This window comes from Ahaetulla prasina, chromosome 1, assembly GCF_028640845.1.
Source record: "Ahaetulla prasina isolate Xishuangbanna chromosome 1, ASM2864084v1, whole genome shotgun sequence".
In the NCBI taxonomy this organism is placed as follows: domain Eukaryota; kingdom Metazoa; phylum Chordata; class Lepidosauria; order Squamata; family Colubridae; genus Ahaetulla; species Ahaetulla prasina.
Genome location: NC_080539.1, coordinates 63,114,171 through 63,130,013, shown reverse-complemented (window position 1 = coordinate 63,130,013; position 15,843 = coordinate 63,114,171). Strand labels below are relative to the sequence as shown.

At 37.3% G+C, this 15,843-nt stretch overlaps 2 protein-coding genes across 6 annotated transcripts in view; both read left to right on the top strand.

Annotated features, from left to right (window-relative positions):
* ENAH (ENAH actin regulator) overlaps positions 1 to 15,843 on the top strand; it is a 90,371-nt gene that overhangs the window by 3,746 nt on the left and 70,782 nt on the right. The gene's annotated exons all lie outside the window — the stretch shown is intronic.
* Positions 1,224 to 3,190, top strand: LOC131189358 (fin bud initiation factor homolog). The gene has a single exon (XM_058165519.1). The coding sequence runs from the start codon at positions 1,483 to 1,485 to the stop codon at positions 1,849 to 1,851; it is 369 nt and encodes a 122-aa protein (XP_058021502.1). The 5' UTR covers positions 1,224 to 1,482; the 3' UTR covers positions 1,852 to 3,190.

The following is a 15,843-nucleotide window of genomic DNA, read 5'->3' as shown; positions in this document are numbered from 1 at the left end:
TAGAATCAAGATCACGTGAAGTGTTAGTGCCACTTTATAATGCCTTGGTAAGGCCACACTTGGAATATTGCATCCAGTTTTGGTCGCCACGATGTAAAAAAGATGTTGAGACTCTAGAAAGAGTGCAGAGAAGAGCAACAAAGATGATTAGGGGACTGGAGGATAAAACATATGAAGAACGGTTGCAGGAACTGGGTATGTCTAGTTTAACAAAAAGAAGGACTAGGGGAGACATGATAGCTGTGTTCCAATATCTTAGGGGCTGCCACAAAGAAGAGGGAGTCAGGCTGTTCACCAAAGCACCTGAGGGTAGAACAAGAAGCAATGGGTGGAAACTGGTCAAAGAAAGAAGCAACTTAGAACTAAGGAGAAATTTCCTGACAGTTAGAACAATTAATAAGTGGAACGACTTGCCTTCAGAAGTTGTGAATGCTCCAACACTGGAAATTTTTAAGAAAATGTTGGATAACCATCTGACTGAGATGGTATAGGGTTTCCTGCCTGGGCAGGGGGTTGGACTAGAAGGCCTCCAAGGTCCCTTCCAACTCTGATGTTATGTTATGTTATGTTATGTTATGTTATGTTAAAAACAAGAAAGTCCATTTGCCTTTTGAAAAAGCACTTTTGGGACAACCATGATCTGGATGACTTGTGCTCTGAACAAAAACTGCTATAGGAAATCCTCATACTATAACCATTTGTTTAGTTCAAATTTACAACAGCTCTGAAAAAAGTGACTTACAACCATGCAGCATTCCCATGGTCAAGTGATCAAAATTCAAACATCCGGCAACGGTTTGTATTTATGACAGTTGCAGCATTCTAACCACTGTGCCACCACAGCTCGTGGTTGGAATGCAATACAATATATAGAATACTATGTAATTTCTATATGGTTATTAAACTTGGAATTTAAGCAACACTATAAATGTATACATTGCCACTACAGTTATTCATAATGTAGACATTTCCATTCTTAAAAAGAAAGTATTTTACCATTACCTTAATTAGAAAAATAATGTATTGTTCTGTAACAAGTTTATTAACTAGCATTGCTTAAATTTATTTTGTATTGAGAGAAGTAGAAGTAAGTACATATAAATGGGGGGTGGGTGGGTTTAACATTGTTAAAACTGCTTGTATGTTACCATGTTTCCCCGAAAATAAGACAGGGTCTTATTTTTTTTTGACCCCCGAAATATGGCCTTGGCCTTATTATCAGGGGTCTTATCCCTGAAGCGGGATAGGCATGGCCGGTTCTTGCCTGCAGCATTACCAGTGAGGATTGGGTCACAACCCCCCCCCAAGTTCTTGCGGGCAAATGAGGTGCAAAGGAGAACTGAACTCTCCACAGGGAGCGAGAAGGGCCAAGCGACGGCTTCCCAGCGGGTCCCAATGAAGCCCTGCAAGAAAAGCGGCCACAACCAGATGACTTGAAACTAGTCGCAACCGGGGTTGCCTTTGCCTTCCCCTACCCCCAGGATGCTGCTGGAGCTCCTCTCAGTGTGGCTGCTGAGCTGTTTGATCAGCTTGTGCCACGGCTATTTCGATGGCCTGCTTTATCCAGAGATGTCCAATGGGACGTTGCATCACTATCTCGTGCCCACCAACTCAGAGAAGTCTCTGGGGCAGCTGGAAAACAAGTTTCGGCACGGCCGGGAACACGAGAGCCACGAGGAGAGCCGCCTCAACGACGACTTCCTGGGAATGCTGGAACATGCGCGAGCCCTCCTCAAGGAGATGCTGACTGTCTCGGCCGGCCTGCGGGAGACGTACAAGCTCCTTGCGCTCACTGTCCAGAGCCATGGCACCCACCTCAGCCGCCTCAAGACAGAGTATCTCAAGGGCTAAGTGGGACCGGGTGCCTTGCTGGGCTTCGAGCGACCCTCTCCCCCTCTCAATGGCTGGCCACACTTCCCCACGGATGGACGGACTTTCCTTCATCACATGCTAACTGGGCATGGGAGGAGCTGGAAGTCAGGTAAGACACACGTCTCGCTTCTCTGCCATGTCTTACCTGACTTCCAGCTCCTGTCATGCCCGGCAAGGGAGGGAGAAAAGACAGTAAGGGGACCTCCATCTCGCTCCATGCATCTCGTTTCTCCGCTGCCCCACCATTCCCCACCTTCCACTCCCCCTCGCCGGCTGAAATCAGCAAGCCAGATTTGGGGAGCCATCACACAGGAGGAGGAAAACATCAGAAATGGGCTCTCTCGCAGCGCCTCCTCTCTCTCTTCTTCTCCCAAATGGCAGCAGTGCGTCCAGCTCAACAAATCTGGCCTGCTGATCTCGGGTGGCAGCGGCTCTGATGTTCCCCCTCCCTTCCCCCTGCACATATGTCTAAGTATTTGGGGGAGGGCTTATTTTCAGGGGGGATATTTTAGCACATGCACTCGAAAACCCAATTGGGCTTATTATCAGGACATGTCTTAGTTTCGGGAAAACACGATAATCATAAATGTTTTCTCTTGGGATACAAATGGAATGCAAATGAAGGATAACGCTTCTCAAATGCAATCAAATTTGAGCAAGAACTCATTATCAAATAGTGATAGAGATAGGAAGCAGTTTTTCTTCCACTATTGTATTTGATGTCATCCTACAGTGCTTTCCTTAAGTAATATTTGGCTTTTTAAGATCTGTTTCACTGGAGATTTGACATAATTTCACTCTAGAATATATTTATCAAAGAAATATATTTGTATTCGTAACTTTGAGTTCACAGTTCAGATAGCTTAGTTTGAAGGGTATCCCCACATCACTATTTGATCAGATTTAACTAAAGCTTTAAATTTCTTTATGACTATAAAGTACCTAGTACTCAGTTGATGGGCTGCTTGTTTGCTAATTCTTATTTTGTAGGGATTATTACATCCAGTAAGGAAAGGATCTGTTAAATAGATATATTACTGGAATATTTATGGGCTGTTGTTAACTTTGTTCTACATTTCTTTTGATACAATTAAGGAAAGTTATGGCTACTGCTTGCATATGATAGAAATTGTTTGCTAGATGATCTGGAAAATATCAGATTTGCAAGGGTTTTATATTTTACCAAGGATTACTATGATCAGTTTGATTTATTTAATATTTAAATAAGGGATTACAGGCAGTAGCAAAAGCAATGCACCTAAATATATAAATATTCGTAAATTTAAAAATGCCAGTTTCAAGTCATACACTCAAAGTAAAAAATATACATTAAATCAACATGTCCTTTGAATATAAGAATTACAGTTTCTCTTGATAGTTATATTACACAAATACTTTTAGTTTCTACTATGAAAAAAGATTGTTTATATTATTCTAAATTCAGCAAACTGTCAAAATGCTTCCTTTGCTTTGGAAATACATGTTTTCCATTTTAAAAAAAAGTATAATATTTTATATCAAAATGATCCACACTGTGTCATATTTAACAAATTATATGTTTTTGTATCTATCTTCATCCGTTTTCTTCCAAATGTAATATAATTTAATGGAAGATTTTTGAGTAGAAATCTGATTAAGGGTGGTAACTAACAAATACAATTTGTGGGACTAGTTATCTCATAAATTGAAACATTAAATAGCAACAGATATTAATAAATTTGCTGAGACAGATTGTTTACCTCTTTGTTTACAATTTTGTGTTGGCAGCTTAATATATCCTTCCAGATGGTAGGGAAACCAATAATGTATTAAAGTCAAGATTTTTGTTCCTTTCCTTTTCAGTATTAATAATAGAGGTTTTAATAATGTGAAGCCAGTACATTCACATGTAAGCATAATTATGAAGAAAATGTTTGGAATATGATCTCTGAGATGATTTTGTTCAAAAGTTGATTAAAAGTGTTAAATACGCCTTTTGGATATAGTCATTTTTTGGTATATGTTCCTCGTTAATGTTTGTTCATTTATTACAAAAGGTGTTTCGTGTCACTTGGCTTTTTTTAAAAATAGTTTTTATTGAACATTTTCCAAGTTTAAAAACCAGAAGTAATACAGAAAAAAGGAAAAAGAAAAAAAATACAAATACAAACAAAAACAGTGTAACAGCTGTAAAATTACATTACACTTGGCATTTTTTAAACTCTTGATAATTTGCACCTCTTTTTCAGAAGCAAAAGTACAGGTATGTATGACCACAGTTGAGTCCAAAATTTCTGTTGCTAAGTGAGACATTTGTTAATTGAATTTCACCTCATTTTATGACCTTTCTTGCCACAAATGTTAAGTGAATCACTGCAGTCGTTAAGTTAGTAACACGGTTGTTAAATGAATCTGGCTTCCCCATTGACTTTGCTTGTCAGTAGGTCACAAAAGGTGATCACATGATCCTAGGACACTGCAACTATCATAATTATGTGTCACTTGCCAAAAGTGTGAATTTTGATCATGTGACCATGGGATGCTGCGACATGTAAGTATGACAGACAGGTTATAATACACTTTTTTCAGTGCCATTGTAACTTCAAATGCAAACAAACTAATGTAAATTGAGACCACCTTTACAGCAATTCTATGATCAGTATATAATTAAATATATATGTAGAAGTGGTCTTCAGCCATCTATTTTAGCAGTATTTCCATATTTTTTTTAAAAAAATCAGATGTTTAGAGACAGAGGTCAACAGGTTGCTTATGGAATTGTGCATTATTACAGATAAACATATATTCTCTAGAAATAATCATTTTATGCTAAGTTCCTGTCTAGCTATAAATCTAACCATACTATTAAGCAATATTTTTATCAAATTGAAATTGGCTTTACTCACTTTAAAACCAATGCATAGGTTTAGTATGCAGACCTTGTTGCTAAGCAATTGCAAACCATAATTTGCTTGTTCAGATGTAATAATGTAATCTCTGAACTAAACAGGTTCTGACAAATTAACTATGGTAAGTAAACTACCATTCTATGATGAATTTGATATAAGCAAACTTTATTTCAATGTTGAAATTATAGAGAGATAGTATTTAGATTATCTGGTAATTTTTCAAGTTTGGACGAAGAATAGAGAGACATTTATATCAGTTGGGAACAAATTGTCAAGTTCTATATTGTTATGCTTTGGTACAGGAAAAGAAGACATTAAGACAATTTTGGACTGCTGCACTAGATATTTCTGTGCAACGATGGCTAAATTTGGCTTGCTTTGTTCTACCTTTTCATGGGGAGTCATAGAGTTCCTTAACTGATCTTGTCAAAGGGATAAGCAAAATAAAGTAGCAGTCACAATTTTGGTTTGGCTCCCAGTGCAGCACAGAATTTATAGACTTTGAAACTAAACCTAACTGCAAATAAGGAAATTTAAATTCTTGATGGACTGTAAATTTACAATTGAACATCAGAAAATAATCTGAATTCATAATTTGAAGATTTTATGCATTATTTTCAATATTATATGTTGCCTATTCAAATAATATTAAATATATGAACAACTAAATGGGAAACTATTGTATTTTGTTAATAAGTGTAGCTTTATAATATAATTAGGTCTATTTTTCTATGATAGGATAGGCAGGGTCGTGATTCATGTTTCTAACAGGACAGTCTTGTTTAGCAGACAATGTAAGTTTTATACTTTATTGAAGGCTGGGGTATAAATCCCAGAAATAAATATGCATTCAGATAATTGAACAAAATGTGTAAGTTCAAATTGTTATTCATCTCTTTCCTTTAATATAAATATGCAGTGCAAAATTATATGGCTATGCAAGACAAATTATCTGGCCTGGATATGGGATGGAAACAGGTACTCGAATGGCACGTGGGAGGAATGGGATTGGGGGTAGTGATCTCTTCTTGATTTCTCAATAGCCTTAGGCACCATTGACCATGATATCATCTTGGGTCAACTGTGGGAGTTGGGGATGGCTGGCACAGTCTTGCACTTGTTTACCTTCCTCCAGGACTAGTCTCAATTGATGTTGATAGGGAGCAAGTGGTTCAGTCCCTTTGTGAGGCACCACAGAGTTCAGTATTTTCTCCACTCCTTTTAACATCTACCTGAAGCCGCTGAGTAAAATCATCTGTCATGGGATAAGGTATCAGTATGCAGATTATACCCAAATGTACAGCTCTATCCTGAACTAAGCAATGCTGTGGATGTCTTCTCACAATGCTTGGAGGCTGTGGATGCCTAGATGAAGGACAACAGATTTCAATTGAACCCTGGTAATAAAGCTATAAATAGGAGGCTCCTCTGTATCTGGCGATTTACCATTTTAGATCCTGGATGGGGTAGCACTACCTCATAGGGACCTGTTGTGTAATCCTGGGATCTTTCTGGTCTCACGACTCCTTTTCAAGGAGCAAGTGGCAGTTGTGGCTAGGAGGTCCTTTGCTTGACTTCCAAGTTGTGGGCCAGTAATGCTCCTTCCTGGATTGAAGAGCCCTCCTTTCAGTCATTCATGCCCTGGTCATCTGGATAGACTACTAAAATGTGCTGCATGTGAGCTATCCTTGAAGAGAATCCAGAAGCTGCACCAACTCATTCCATCCAGTCAAGCAGGGAGGCCAAGTTGCATATCCCATGACTCAAGGAGTTTTGATGAATGGAATCTATCAGGAGGGTCCTCTCTCCTGTTGTCCCTGACCTTTGGAATATCTTGTCCTCAGAGTGAGGCAAAATCCCATGCTTTTGGTTTTCTGGAAAAGTGTTAAGACCTGGCTCTGCCAATTAGCATGAGCGTCTAAGAGTATGATGCATCCCTGGGGATGGCTGGTGGCTTGAGGACACTTCTGCCTTGTTAGCCTTTTTAGCCTTCTGAATTTTTAACTTGCAAATTTTAATCTTGTTGTTAATTGTTTGTATCTATACTTTTATTCATGTGTTTGTATTATTTTATTATACTATTGTGAATCTCCCAAAGTCACTTTAGGTGAGATGTGTGGTGAAGAAATTAAATAAACTAATATTAAGATCATTTAGTTGAAAAATAACGTTTTGTATTATAGTAAATTCATTAATGTAGAAGTACTGTTTTAGATTATTTCAGTTATATAAAGTACTATTAAATAGGCATGCTTAAAATATAAGCACTTGTTTATGAAAATCCCAATGCTCAATTAATCTGTCTAGAAAAGGGCCAGAAGGGTAACAGGGAAAGTCTGTAGAGTACAATCTTTTTTGTAAATACTTTTTTATACCCCTGGTCATCCCAACAGTGTTGCATCTTTTTCTGTTTGAATCTAATTGCTTCTTCGAGTTTGTCCCATTGGAATGGAATATTTTTCTGTCTGAGTTTATCAGTCAGGAAGATGTGTTCATTTCTCTCACTCAGTTGTTGTAAAGCCTGGTTTCTTGCTTCTCCCTGACAAAGTGCACAACATTTTGACTTTAACGTCTTGTATTAATTTTGTACACCATGCTCACTTTTGCATCCATTTTCCAAATTTTGTCATGCTTATTGTTTCTATCTTAAATTTCCAAAATTTCTATTTTTCTCGTAATTAGTTCAATTTTTGTATTTATTTTTCTTCCATATTTGCAAATCTTTCCTCTGTTCTTCCTTCAAGTGTAAACATGTCTTTCTTAACAGATTCAGTCACTGATGCTGTCACTGAACCTGTGGCACACTCCTCCAATACTTCAAACATCCTTTGTAGAATCTCTAGTATAATCTGTTTGTTCTGTTAATGATACTCTCTTCTTCTTTTGCTGCTTTCCCTGTGATAACCATTTCCCTCTTTTAATTTATAATTCAAAAAGAAAAAGCAACAAAAGAGAGTCTTTGTTTCTTTTTTTCTCCCTCCCACTTCTCTGTATCCTTAATTCTTTGATCCCCTTCAGGACTCAGTAACACTATAGTCTATGATTTTTTGCAATGTTCATAATCTCTTTGCTTTAAAAAATCAACTAATCATTTCTCTTGGAAATTTTAAAGAGTCCTCTTTTCCTTAGTGGTATGTATTATTTACTTAATTAAAAAATACTTTAAAGTACCAATTTTCCAAAATTGACTTACTTTTATTTGTTTTAAATTTTCATAATTCAAAATCTTGGCTAGCTTTTTTTTCTTTTTAATTAAAAAAAAATATTATAGTTATTTGTGTTTCACTTTAATTGCAGGTTGAAAAAACATTCACCAGGTGATTTAGTTGCTTTACTGCTTAGGACAGGGGTCCTCAACCTCCTGTCTGTAGCATGTTGCTGGGCTACAGCCCATTCAAAACTGGGCTGCAGAAGTGGTGGATGAGTGTATGGTGTGTGCACAATGAAAGTCGCACACACATGAAGCCATTCCCTGCTGCTCCCTTCACTGTTCTGGAAAGGTCGGAGACCGCTGGCTTAGAAGACCTCTATAGCTTTAAATTATTTGTAAAGCAAATGTGCTTTAAAAAGTGGAGTTTGGGCAAATTCAATGTCGTTTAGCAGGTCCTGCTTGAGGTTGTGAGCCTGATGTTTCTTCTGTGGCTCCCAGTGTTTTTTTCCCATGGGTTACCTGCAAGTTCCCCCCAGGTCCTGTGGGTGTCATTGCAAGGAGCTGCCTTCCAAAACAGATGTAGGCAATTTTTTGGCTTCTTATCTGGAGATGCTTGGATGAACTGGGCTAGCTTTCTGGTCACTATTCTTCACCTCAATATAATCTCTGCTCTTTGGAGGCATGTCAGTTCATCATTTTTCTCCACCAGAAAGCCCACAAGTAGTCCATTGTCAGCTAAACTTTTTTGCAGTTCATTTGCGACTTTTTATTTTCAGATCTTTCCACATTTTTGTGTAGTTTAAACGGAGATTATTATTGATCTTTAAGATAATGTCCAGCAGTCAGAGAGAAAATTGAACCTGAAAAGAGATTGGATATTTCAGGAAAGTAAGCCTATGATTGGAAGCATAACTCCAAATCTACCATGAAACACTTATAGGAAAAAATGCAAAGGTTTTAACATGGCCTTAACAGGGCTCAAGCTTTTATTTTACTGAAAATTTGTGGAAAGATCTCAAACAGTATATGTAAGGAAACCCAAGAATATTTTTGAACTTGAAGACTTCTGGAAAAATGGGGGGGGGATCCAAAAGCAAGAGTAAAAAACTCTTCACTGGCTATAGCGGGTGTCAAACTCAATTTCATTGAGGGCCGCATCAGGGTTGTTTGACCTCGGAGGGGGGAGGACGGGGGGCAGGGCCAACTTGACGTCACTTGTGTTGGTAGGCCTGTGGTGGCCTGAGCACTCTGCCAGTGTAACAGGCTCTGACGCTCCGGTTTCGGCTGGGACAGTCTCTTGCAACCCTCTACCTGCAAAAATGGAGCATACAGCCCTCCCGAGCTCCTACTGACCTTGGGGGACACGCACAGTTCTCACAAGCTCAGTTTTTGGCTGGGATGGCCTCCAACCCTGTGCCAGCAAAAAGGGAGCACACAGTTCTCCCCAGCTCTGTTTTTGCTGACAGAGGCATCGTGGGCCGGTCCTTTGCTGTTTCCAGGGCAGTCCCATGGGCCACATATAATCAACCCGTGGGCCGGATCCAGCCCCCAGGCCTTGAGTTTGACACCCCTGGGCTATAGGGATCATTTGGAGGTTTTTACTGCAGTATTAATGAGAGTTGGCTATATCTCTTCCTGGTGTTATAATAGTGGATTCCTGCACTTTGCACTTACTGGATGGTATCTAAGGTTTTTTCCAATTTTTACATCCTATGTAACTACATACTGATGCCACCATTTTTGTTGCCCAAAGGCAACAGGAAAATGTAGTTGATGTTGAATGCATTTGTAGCTTGCTGTCCTATATTTTCAGAACATGAATCAATATATTGATAAATAACATGGTTTAAATTAAAAATTAATATATTGACTCATATTATTTCTTTCTATAGAGTTGTTCATGATCGTGCAACATGGTAAATGTTGGTACTGTGGTCACAAATGGCAATAGTTTTATTTAACTATTACAATTCATATTCTGTGTTTCTGACATGGGACAGACAAAATAGCTATCAAAAATTATTAAAATGTCTGTGAATACTAACTCAAAACTAAAAAAAAAGCCTATTTGAAGAGAATGCCATCTTGTGATTTTATTTCCACAGTGTTAACCTGATAAGATGAGTAGATTGCTCTGAAACACGGTTTGACTCAAAGTCATGCAGTGAGCTTCCATAAAAAAGTATAGATTTGAAACTGATCTGCTTCTTGTTTAAGAATTGCCACAATTTCATGACATCTTGTGTGAAAATGGAGACTTTTAATCGATCAACAGAAAGTTTGGGTAAACATTGTGGACAATGTGACTTTTTTTTTCCTTTAAAAAAAAAAGAAAAAGTGTGGGTGAAGGAGAGAAATACCCAGGAAAATTATATTCTAAAGAGCTTTAAAAAAAGCCAAATTTCTTAGAAGTCCCCCTTTTTGTCCTGTTTTCGGAAAAAGGAAACTTAATTTGAATGTTGATAATAGATTTTCTGATTAAATCTAAATATTTTTTTAAAAACAGTAATATTTAAGAGGCTGTCAGATCAAGATTGACTCCTGGTGGCTGCATGGATGTTCAATCTTCATTTAGCAACTATTTCAGTTAGTGATTTTTAACTATTACCATATTTGTAAACAAATAATGTTCCATAAAAGATGATAAAAGGTACCTTCAAATTGCTTACATTTCCAACATACATTTGGCACATCTTTGAATCTCATTGATAATTTATCAGTGTTAAATACTAGCAATAAAAGTTGTCTTTTAAATTACAATTCAGCGTAAATTTTGGTAATACTTCCCCTTTTATCTTTCTATTTTTTTTCTTTGTTCTTTTGTATGTGTGTGTGTGTGTGTGCATGTTTCTCTTTGACATCAGATAGCAATTTTTAGAGATTAATTTCTGTTAGAAACACAAAAGTTAAAATGTAAATTCCTCAAAATACAATATGATTTTCCTTTATTGCTTTATTGAGTTAGTGCAATAATATATATTTGAATTAACATTATCCTAATTTGTGTTTTTCAAACCCATCAACACATTTAGACAGGCTTGTCCACCCTAAAGATCAGACACCAAAACATCAGTAGTGTAATGTGGTGTATGCAGTCCAGTGCCGTGAGGAGTGTTGAGAGGTCTACATTGGAGAACCCAAGCAGCCTTTACACAAGATGATGGCCCAGTACAGCAGAAGCAATACCACAGGACCAGAATCACCAGTATATCTTTGTTTTGGTTTTTTTAAAAAATACACTTTTTGAGGATAATAATGGTCACATTTTGAACAGCGAAGATGGATGGTTTGAGAGAGGAATGGAGGAATCCATTTATGCGAAAGTTAAAAATCTTTCCTTTAAAAAAGGTGGAAGCCTCAGACACAACCTGTCTCCATGTTTTTATGTTGCTCTTTGATCAGTCCTCGGGAAGATTAAGACACTTCACAGGTTCACCAGGGACGCTTAACATCCCCTTTAGGGTAAAGGAGTTATATCCCAAAGACTGTCTGCCTGCTCACCTAACAAGCCTATCCAGATTAGTTGAGAAACGAAACCTCCCTAGGGGTCATATATGGGGTCCTCCTAACCAATTTGCTCAGACTGAAGAAGCTACTTGGATAAGCAGTGAAACATTTTGAATCAACAAAAAAAGTCCAGTTGCCATGGCTCAACTTCTAGACAACTAACCTGGATGGTTGAAAATGTTCATTGACAAAATTTTGAATTAAACACTGGATTCTCCCATCTAAACAGAAAAGTATAGTTTAGACTTTTATGTTCAGATGCTATACGGCAGTGGTGGGTTTCAAAAGTTTTTACTACCAGTTCTGTGGGTGTGGCTTCGTGGGTGTAGCATGGCTTGGTGGGCGTGGCTTGGTGGGCATGACGGGAAAGATACTGTAAAATCTCCATTCCCACCCCACTCCAGGGGAAGGTTACTGCAAAAATACCCATTTCCTCCCGATCAGCTGGGACTTGGGAGGCAGAGAATAGATGGGGGCAGGGCCAGTCAGAATTTTTACTACCGGTTCTCCAAAGTACTCAAAATTTCTGCTACTGGTTCTCCAGAACTGGTCAGAACCTGCTGAAACCCACCTCTGCTATATGGTGGTAGAATATGTTAATAGGGCTTGGGAAAGCTGAAAATGAAACAGGCCTGTTACAAAAGAAACATCTCTGCCCTGGAGGGAGAGAAGCATGGAAAAAACTGATTCAGACCAACTTTACCTTAATATAGATATAAGTTGAGCAGGAGAGTTATTTAAGATTCTGTTAAATAGCCATAAATACCTTTTTAAAGATCCAAATAGTTCTTATATTCTAATTTTGCCAGCCTCACAAGGTTTGATAAATGCTTAAATTTAATGACATCACAATAGGATTAATTCTTGAATCCAAAACATTATCAAGTAAGGAAGAAATCAGAAAATAGTTTAATTTAAAACAGGGAAGGAAACACACCACAGGAACTACTATAAGTCTACTTTATTGATGCATATGTTACTTATAGAATATTGAAAGCCTGACCATTTTCTTTTCTCTCCTTATACCGAAGAGAATCAAGGCCAACCTTGAATTTCTTCTTCACTCCCTCTTTTAGGGCTGAGCTTATGTTCTTGTAATGGCTAGTCTATGTTTTTTCAAGACTCGCCTTAATATTCTCCTATAGTAACTGTCAAACAGACTTCAAATCAAATTCTTATACATAAGCTTGCATCTCTCTTCAATTTTGATTATAAATGCATTTTTAGCTAAAATATTTCTACCTATTTGAAAAAATCACAAGGTTAAAATTTCCAACAATGATGAAATAGTGAAATTAACAGTAAGCAATGTTGAATAGAATAGAATAGAATTTATTGGCCAAGTGTGATTGGACACACAAGGAATTTGTTTTGGTTCATATGCTCTCAGTGTACATAAAAGAAAATGAAAAAAAAAACCTTCATCAAATGTACAACATTTACAACACAAATGATGGTCATTTATGAAATGCTTTGATGCTTACATATTTTTCTAGGACATATAGATCTACTTAACAATATGGAAAAAAAATTGAACAAAGAACAATGTCTGCTCACTCAGTAAGCTAGACTGATTCTTTTTTATTGTAAAGCTGCATTAAACAGAATATTGCAAGTACAGATTTCATTCCACCCTTTTAACTGTCTAATAATTCAGGTGGTCCAACCTATGTTTTTTTTCCTCTCCCTGTTAAGCCACTGGGAGCTCCTGCCTATCTTGTCTGATTGTTTCCTAGACAGCATCTTTCCCCTTCTTCTTTTCTTCCCCTTCCCCTTCTTCTGCAAGATCATGAGTGCATTCCATTATATTATCCAAATCTTCTTGAACCATAATTATTTATGGATTGATTAAATAAAATCTAAACCCAAACCACCATTATTATATTATATATATATATATATATATATAGGTCTTTGGTTGTTGGGCTCCGTGGAAGTGTCTTGGCGGCATTTCGAAGTCTCATTCGTCATCTTCAGGATCTGACCTTCTAAAGGGCAGTGAGGTTGATCTCCTCTAGAACTGACTTTTTTTTCCTTTAAAAAAGGTGGAAGCCTCAGACACAACCTGTCTCCATGTTTTTATGTTGCTCTTTGATCAGTCCTCGGGAAGATTAAGACACTTCACAGGTTCACCAGGGACGCTTAACATCCCCTTTAGGGTAAAGGAGTTATATCCCAAAGACTGTCTGCCTGCTCACCTAACAAGCCTATCCAGATTAGTTGAGAAACGAAACCTCCCTAGGGGTCATATATGGGGTCCTCCTAACCAATTTGCTCAGACTGAAGAAGCTACTTGGATAAGCAGTGAAACATTTTGAATCAACAAAAAAAGTCCAGTTGCCATGGCTCAACTTCTAGACAACTAACCTGGATGGTTGAAAATGTTCATTGACAAAATTTTGAATTAAACACTGGATTCTCCCATCTAAACAGAAAAGTATAGTTTAGACTTTTATGTTCAGATGCTATACGGCAGTGGTGGGTTTCAAAAGTTTTTACTACCAGTTCTGTGGGTGTGGCTTGGTGGGTGTAGCATGGCTTGGTGGGCGTGGCTTGGTGGGCATGACAGGGGAAAGATACTGTAAAATCTCCATTCCCACCCCACTCCAGGGGAAGGTTACTGCAAAAATACCCATTTCCTCCCGATCAGCTGGGACTTGGGAGGCAGAGAATAGATGGGGGCAGGGCCAGTCAGAATTTTTACTACCGGTTCTCCAAAGTACTCAAAATTTCTGCTACTGGTTCTCCAGAACTGGTCAGAACCTGCTGAAACCCACCTCTGCTATATGGTGGTAGAATATGTTAATAGGACTTGGGAAAGCTGAAAATGAAACAGGCCTGTTACAAAAGAAACATCTCTGCCCTGGAGGGAGAGAAGCATGGAAAAAACTGATTCAGACCAACTTTACCTTAATATAGATATAAGTTGAGCAGGAGAGTTATTTAAGATTCTGTTAAATAGCCATAAATACCTTTTTAAAGATCCAAATAGTTCTTATATTCTAATTTTGCCAGCCTCACAAGGTTTGATAAATGCTTAAATTTAATGACATCACAATAGGATTAATTCTTGAATCCAAAACATTATCAAATAAGGAAGAAATCAGAAAATAGTTTAATTTAAAACAGGGAAGGAAACACACCACAGGAACTACTATAAGTCTACTTTATTGATGCATATGTTACTTATAGAATATTGAAATCCTGACCATTTTCCTTTCTCTCCTTATACCGAAGAGAATCAAGGCCAACCTTTAATTTCTTCTTCACTCCCTCTTTTAGGGCTGAGCTTATGTTCTTGTAATGGCTAGTCTATGTTTTTTCAAGACTCGCCTTAATATTCTCCTATAGTAACTGTCAAACAGACTTCAAATCAAATTCTTATACATAAGCTTGCATCTCTCTTCAATTTTGATTATAAATGCATTTTTAGCTAAAATATTTCTACCTATTTGAAAAAATCACAAGGTTAAAATTTCCAACAATGATGAAATAGTGAAATTAACAGTAAGCAATGTTGAATAGAATAGAATAGAATAGAATTTATTGGCCAAGTGTGATTGGACACACAAGGAATTTGTTTTGGTTCATATGCTCTCAGTGTACATAAAAGAAAATGAAAAAAAAAACCTTCATCAAATGTACAACATTTACAACACAAATGATGGTCATTTATGAAATGCTTTGATGCTTACATATTTTTCTAGGACATATAGATCTACTTAACAATATGGGAAAAAAATTGAACAAAGAACAATGTCTGCTCACTCAGTAAGCTAGACTGATTCTTTTTTATTGTAAAGCTGCATTAAACAGAATATTGCAAGTACAGATTTCATTCCACCCTTTTAACTGTCTAATAATTCAGGTGGTCCAGCCTATGTTTTTTTTTCCTCTCCCTGTTAAGCCACTGGGAGCTCCTGCCTATCTTGTCTGATTGTTTCCTAGACAGCATCTTTTCCCCTTCTTCTTTTCTTCCGCTTCCCCTTCTTCTGCAAGATCATGAGTGCATTCCATTATATTATCCAAATCTTCTTGAACCATAATTATTTATGGATTGATTAAATAAAATCTAAACCCAAACCACCATTATTATATTATATATAATATATATATATATATATATTACAATATATTATAAATTTTACTAATATCAGACTTTTTTTTTCATCATGTAAAATGCAAATCTCTGAACAACCACTCAACATTGTCCTTATATAATTTTTGGAACAGTCTCCTGTGCTTAACAAATCTATGGAGATTCTCAATCATCCAAGTCATGGTTGTCCCAAACATGCTTTTCAAAAGGCTACTGGACTTGGTTTTTTTCTTTGAAGATGTTTCACTTCTCATTGCTTCTGGGAACTGAACTGAAGAAGCTTTTGGATGAGAAGCGAAATACCTTCAAGGAAAATAACCCCAAGA

Bases quoted from the DNA above. Each gene is read 5' to 3' on its own strand.
- LOC131189358 (XM_058165519.1), top strand. From the start codon at position 1,483: ATGCTGCTGGAGCTCCTCTCAGTGTGGCTGCTGAGCTGTTTGATCAGC.